General features: G+C 38.9%; 1 protein-coding gene across 6 annotated transcripts in view; it reads left to right on the forward strand.

Moving 5' to 3' along the window:
- The first annotated feature begins 6,607 nt into the window (after positions 1-6,607).
- Positions 6,608-7,496, forward strand: part of LOC111651919 (neural cell adhesion molecule 1-like) — a 73,102-nt gene continuing 72,213 nt past the window's right edge. For all 6 annotated transcript variants that reach the window (XM_023401986.2, XM_023401991.2, XM_023401988.2 and 3 more), the window contains exon 1: positions 6,608-6,874. In XM_023401986.2, the coding sequence (XP_023257754.1) occupies positions 6,823-6,874 (52 nt within the window). In that variant the 5' untranslated portion in view covers positions 6,608-6,822. The remainder of the gene's footprint in view (positions 6,875-7,496) is intronic.

A 7,496-nucleotide genomic window follows, 5' to 3' on the forward strand; every position in this document is an offset into this window, starting at 1 on the left:
GTCTTCTATTTCATTTCCTGTAATGTTGCGGTATAGTCACTTTATATACCCAACTTTGTGTATTCATTTTGTTGATCTCATACTGTACATATAAAAGGTTATCCTTTTGATCAATCAAATATTTCACACATCTCTCATCTTCTTACTTGAACGGTCTTTGGTGTTTCAGTATTGAAGACAGGATCTTGAAGGCAGTTTGATGACTGAGAGCAGCGTTCTGCATAGCCCGGGGTTTGAAATGGGGGTTTGAGTATGTTAGAGGCTTGTCATACATCTTGAGTGAAATCCAAAGTGACAGGCTTCTTGAAAGACTGAGGATCTGATGCGAACTGTCACTGCACATTACAGAAGCTGGTGCATGCTAAGCTCGGTTTACAGGATGTTTGAGTAGTCTGCAGTGAAATTCTTAAAATCAGTCTGTTACTCTAATCGTTAATACCATTCATAAATTACGACAAGTGCATTTGGAGAGGGGGCTGTTTGTTTGTGTTTTGATGGATATATAACACTAGCCAACTCTTTGCCACCTGTTCAGTGTGTGTGTGTGTGTGTGTGTGTGTGTGTGTGTGTGTGTTGTGTTGATGGTGAAGACAATAACAGCTACTAAAAATAGAGTTCATTTTCATTTACTTATACATACTTAACAAATGTAATCAAATGGTTACTTCTAGCACAAGTGAATGATTTCAGAGTATTTTGTTTTTATCAATTTGTGTTGGATTCAGAATAAGTAACTAAAAAGTATGAGATGGACATGAGCTATATTGGAAAAATTTTATGGAAAGTCATCTTTGAAAAGCTGCTGCAAAATGTCTCAATGCAAAACAACAGCCTTAAGACTGGGATTAGACAGCTACTTTTAATTGATATAGTCTAGAGAAGCAATGATAATGTAAACACCATCATGTACCAGTGCTGCCAGTTTAGATGTATGTCCTCAGTGATAAACCATAGACGTGAAGTGATGTGTGGAAAAATAATGTGAAAATATCATGAAATAAATACAGAAAAATAGATGCAAACTTCTGAGCTGCGTGAGTGAGATTTCTAAAAAATAACTAAATGGAAACATTTGCCTGAAAATAACATAAGAAACTGGTAACAATCACTCAAACACCAAACCAAACCAAACCCGGTAAATACCACTGCATTTGCATTGTGCTAAACCTCCCATCCAGCTGGAGTGTTGGCCAGAGTCAGGCAGTTGAGTTTGGGGCCAGACAGCACGGGCACATGATGAAAATCTATTATCTACTAAATACACCACTTTTACAGTAGAAAAGTGATCAACATTAGTTCTCATTAATTCTTAATTGCATTTGTACACTATCCATGCATGAATTATACAGCAATAAGAAGCTACACTGACAGTCCTATTTAGTAGTAGAGATATGCTGCCCCCACATGCCAGAAAGACCACATTACATGTAAAGTGCCATTTCAAGATGTGTTGCCATCGTGTCTGAGGCTTCATTTCCATGTTGTAATGTTTTATATCCCTAGGTGGCAGCAGATATCTAAAATATATATTTCCTGTAATATGTTTTTGGTTGGTTTTGTTTGACTCAGCTTGTGTTTTCTGTGTTATTGTCATGCGAGTCTCTGCCATGCAGCTCTCTGTTTCATTTAAGATTAAAACAGAATTTTGAAAGCTGAAGGTATTTATATCAGAAAAATCATTTATATTTGTCTTTGGACATATTGCATATGTACAGGAGATGGAGAAAATAACACAAACCTTAACTTGCTGCAGTTTGTGATGATTTTCATTGCATTATATTTAAATTTTTCAGTTAATTTCAGTTATTCATCCAAGAATTATTGTTCAGTCCTAAAATTATCTTTGGTGCACTTTGCAATTTGAATCCACCAAAAGAACATTATCAATATTTAAGAAAAGTGTTTGCAGTGTAAATTTAGGAGCTCAATTTCAAACATGTAAACAGTCTTCATCCTGCTTTATTTTATACTTCCATGTTGAAATGAATTCTTTGTGTAACTTAGCCGACTCTGTCATCATGCGGTCACAGAATATTTTTCTTGCCTTCTGGGTCATACTGATGAGGCAGAGGTGAAGAGCTGTCACTGGTCTGGCAGTCAAACACTGGACTATGAGTGGAACTAAGCCCTCTTTGTACTTGGTGATGATGAAAGTTGGTCAGAGCATTGCAGTGACATCTAGCAATGACACCTTATGTCTACAGTGGTGATGACAAACTTGCAGTTTGACTGTATTGTGTGAATCATCTCCAAAGAATGAAATCTTTATGAAGGGGGGAGCTGCATGGATTGGACACTGCATCCTCTTTTTCCTCTTGTTACATAATGAATATGCATATGGCTGAGTCTGTGTTTGGTTTCTCTGTGTGTACTGATGTGTGTGGTTGTATGTGAGCTTAGTCAGACTTCTCCAGATCTCTGCCTACGCAGATTAATATCTGCAGTCCACAAAGAAGCCCTGTGTGCCTTGCAGGACAGACTCTCAGGACAATGAATCCACTGTCTGACAACACTCAAGCTAACTGATACGCACCCCGTAGTCCTGAGATTATAAGAAGCTCAGTCTCTCTGCACAGGTGATAATTGAATTACGGAGCTGTGCTCCAAGCTTTCTCAAAGCTTTTCACCATGTCATTCATCTAGACTGCAGAACATTGAATTAGAGTAGCTGATAGCTTTGACACATGTGCCCCTCTACTTGTGACTGCGAAAAGCTTGAAATTTTATAACACGCCATGTTTGTGGTACAAATGACAGGAATGTTCTGTCTTTATTTTATTTTTTTAAAGAAATACTTGCGATACAGCAAAAGGTCAAAGAAAATAGGGCAGGTTGGTATTGCAATAGAGCTTGACTCGAATAGTTTTTTGCCAGGCCATGATGCTGCATTTCGGCCAGCCTGCTGATCCGCAATAACACCACAGTGTGTTTTTGTTTGATTTTCTTTCGCCTGATTTGGACAGTTATTGATTATGTAATGCACACCACAAGAGTCAGGAAGAGGGAGAGGGTCTTTTCGGTCTTTTCAAAACAATGTTAACCAGCCATCGTTTCCCTGTCTTTCTCATTAGTCACACTGACATGCACTGAACATACACTGTTCATACCTCTCCCCGCACAAATGACCTCTACTTTTCTCTCATGACCCAGAAACCAATGTTCATACCAGTGCTGTATGTTGCCTTCTGGTACAGTAGTGGAGGAGTTAAGAGAAGCTATTTTAGAACCTCCTACAGTGAAGGATATTCATGTGTAATCTCTCCAGGAAATATGCTGATAGATAGATAGATAGATAGATAGATAGATAGATAGATAGATAGATAGATAGATAGATAGATAGATAGAAAAAAAAAGCAGATGAAAAGCACTGTACATGTATGTGCATGTAGGCGTGAGCTCAAGAGAGTATGCATGTGTGGTCATGGCTGTAATGGGTGAAAGACGACGAGAGGAGGCAAGACAGAGTGGGGGAGAGATACTGTAGAGGGAGAGGGAGACACAGAGACAAAGACGAAAAACACAAAATACCCTCAGACAGCCCGGTGTGTAATGAAACGTTATGTTTTAATTTGGAGAGAATTGTACGTGTTTGTAAAATGATCGTTTCCCTTAATATTCTCTGGACCAAATTGAGGAGGATGAAACACATGGAGATTAAATTTATCAGCATTGCACATGTACTACTACAACCACTGCTGCTACTGTGTGTGTTTGAACATGAGAAATAGATTTTGGCAAGGTTTTGAAAAGGATTCTGGGTGATGTGAGTGGATGAAAGAGCATGCTATGTCAGCTTTGTCACAAATGGACATATTCAGTTTAACACAAGTTGAGTTGATGGCTCATAGGGGGAAATATAAGTACAATTTTTTTCTACAAAAGTACTTTTTCATGAAGATGATTAGATCATGCGGCAGTTCAAGCTATACTGTCACACAGAAGATGAAAGTAATATAAATAAGACTGCACCACAAAGTTCAAAACACAACACTGTAAAGCTGCTGGACTGATTTTTCGTTTGATATACTTTTGTCAGTTTTCTGCAGACTAATTGAAAACTGTTTCTCCAGTTAAGCTTTTCATTAATTAAAACCAAGGAATTTGGCTGACTGGACCTGTGAGATTTCACAACCATAAATAATTACTTGAGCATTTATCCTCATTTTCATCCTTTTAAAAGAAACAGATTGAAAATTTCTTGGAAATTCAGACGTTAGTGAACACTAACAAGATAACCTAAAAATAAGAACAAGCTACATCAGCTTTTCAACTTCAATGCACACTGAATAAAACACTACAGTATATTCAGAGGGCATTTATATGAGTCATCAGCTGAGTCATACTTTTCCTATCTGTGATGCTGAGGCACAAACGCCAATCAAACTTCCATCCTTTTCCCCCATGGCGGCTTACGTCTCTGCCTGCCCCCCCTGCTTAGTCTAGTTATTTCTTAATAAATGGATGGTTAAAAGAGAAATATCCGTAAACATTTTTGGGGTCACACTCCCTGTGGTGGTATGTTTGGAAGGAATCAGTGTAGAGGGATGGGTTGCAGCAAATGTGCACGATTTGACCACAATACATTTTTAGCCAGCCCACAGATTGATTTGGATTTATTAAATTTTGGCCCATTGCATCACTCTGCTGGCCAACAGTGCAAATCAAAGGCAAACCGCTCTCACAGGATGCCAAATGCAATGGTTCCTCCCTGCTGTGCGAGCAAACAGCATCCCTTTCCCTTGCATATCTGCTCTCTCAGGTACCATTCACTTTAAAGCCTGAATAAAGTGTGTTGCATAAGGCTCTCTTTGGTCATTGATAGGGTGGGACAGTGGGGTGGGGGTCAGGGGAGTATTTGACTCACAGCAGGGCTTTACAGAAGTATGTAAAAGTCATGACTGTCGTTTTTGATGTTCTTTGCATGTTTTTTCAGATGTTGGACTCTTATTTTGTTATAAATTACAAATTAAACTGCATTATTATGTAGTTCATCTTTGGCTTGAAATTCATATCAAGTATCAAGTACAGACAAAGGATTTTAAAAAATCATCACACTGGAAGATGCAGATGAGAAAGTAATTTAAAAGAAACAACAAAACAAAACAAAAAAACAAAATCCTGGCTATATGACCCTGATTATCACGGGGTTGTTAAGTTGTAACTAACAGGTAACTTAATGATTAAAAAATAACTTACTAAAGCTTAGTAGATGAGTTATAAACAGTTAATAAGAGCATACTTTGTGTTGCCAGGTTGTAAATTAATCCCTTTTTATATTTGGTAATAACACAGTTATAAATGTTGGTAATCCAACATTAAATGCTTACAAACTTAAAAGCTTTAAATGAATGAATTTGCAGATTCCCTGCAGCCCTTTTCCAAAAGGAAGGTGGTTATAGTTTCATTCAAAGGGAGTTTTTACACCCCAGCAAGGTGGGCTGACTAACAATTACTTTAATTATCAATTATGCTGCTGATTAATGTCATTATGTGATCAAAATGCTTGTTTTACCTGGCCAATGGTCAAAATTGAAAGATATTCGGTTTATTATTAAGACTAAGAAAAGCATCAGATCCCCACAAATGACAACCAGGAACTGGGAAATTGTACAAAATTCCTGTAATTATGAATTAGTTATCAACACAGTTGCTAACAAATCAATTAACTGACTAATAATTTTAGCTCTACTGGCAACCCAAAAGTGGTGCTTATTAATTGTGTATAACTGATCTATAAAAATTTATTGAATCTAAATGAAAAACTCATGAAGGGTGCTTTTTCTTCACATGTATTTGTACATTCACTGTATTACTAGAGCCAGATTGTCCCTTTATGTGGTCTTAACAGCTTAAACCATATCAAAACGACATTTTGTTACAGAAAGGATAGCTTTAAATGGATGTCTTTTGTGAGCTTGGAGGCATGGATGGATTACTGAAGGGACCTGCTGGGCACAGGCCCACAGGCCCCAAGGGTCAGGGGGCCCTGAGCCAGAGCCTCATGTTTGAAGGGGTTGTTAATATTTCTTGTTAGAAAGTCAATCAAACAACAATGAAAAGATAAAACGACAACAAAGAGATGCAAGATATTTGCAAAGAAACACAAAATGACCACAAAGAGACAACAATTACCAAAGAGATACAAGATGACTTCAAAGAAACACAAAACAGCCAAAGAGATGCAAAACGGCCAGAAAGGGATGCAGAACAGCTTGAGATGAAAACCCCAAAAAAGACACAAAACGGCGATACGACCATAGAGAGATGCGAAGCATCAACAAAATGATGCAAAACCACAACAGAGAGATGTGAAACGACCACAAGTAGACGCAAAAGGACCACAAAGAGACACAAGCGGCCTATGTAAAATGTCCATCCTTTCATCATCTTTTTGTTTGCTTTATTATTTTTGAGACAATTTTAATAACCCTAATATATATCATACTTAATACGAACTGTATAATTTGGATGTTTATGATCATGACAGGGGTTTCCCCACTACACTGGTCTCCTTTGAGACCTGCGCACTATTTAACAGGAGGTCCTTTATTCCGCTGGTGCGGATTAATTCACGTGTGTGAGAAGGCTCCGCTTGTCAGTCAGACTTTGAACAGTGCACTGGCGCTCATCACCGCTAATCTCTGACCACTGCCTGTCATCAACGACGCTGCTACTGACACTTATCACCAACCAGCTGAGATATATAGATTAGGATGAACAGTTGCTAAGAGAGGCAGGAAACCCAGGGGCAACACCGTAGGGACCGAGCGGAGATTAAACGTAAGCTTCGCCGTTTAACGTTCACGTTACTCGGGAGTTGCGATGGTCCAGTCAAGGGATATTTTTTTAGCCTTGCTTCTTGTGGGCTGTACAGGTAAGGAAATCTTACATTTAACTCGAACTTTACGCTTTTAAGCTAGAACTGTTTTATGTTTCCGTTCCTCTATGAATTTCCCATCCATTTTCACCCTTTTAATATTGGTCAGGAGCGCAGGCATCCACTCGTCTCCTGGTCTTCCCTCTTCCTCCGCCCGTAGGCACTCTGTTTAGCAGGTGCAACGGTAACGGTACTGCGACTGCTGCTAATTAGCTTACTGGCGAGCTGAGTGATGTGTTGTTTAAGTAAAGACATCTCTCTGCTAATGTGTTAGGGGACCGTTGTCTCTGGACACACACTACATAACACTGCTCTTTGCGTGACCAGCCTGTACGCTGACTTAGCGTTATTGTGCATTAAATAAAATATGATGCACAAGAAGAACAGGCTTTAAAATTGTATTAGTACGGATGTAGATAATGTACGAATGGAAATGTGGCATGGGGGTTACATTGTTCTCCATTTGTGGTCGTGTTGTGCCGTTGGTCTGTGCTTGGATGGGACGTGTTGGTTGTTGATGGGGAGTGATGCTGGGCTCCCTCTGTATTTGTAGACACACACCTCAATGCACACACACACACACACACACACACGCACACACACACACACACACACACAC

The sequence above is a fragment of the Seriola lalandi genome, unplaced genomic scaffold (genome assembly GCF_002814215.2).
Source record: "Seriola lalandi dorsalis isolate HSWRI2012SDOR001 ecotype SW California unplaced genomic scaffold, Sedor1 jcf7180002053855, whole genome shotgun sequence".
Taxonomy (NCBI): Eukaryota; Metazoa; Chordata; class Actinopteri; order Carangiformes; family Carangidae; genus Seriola; species Seriola lalandi.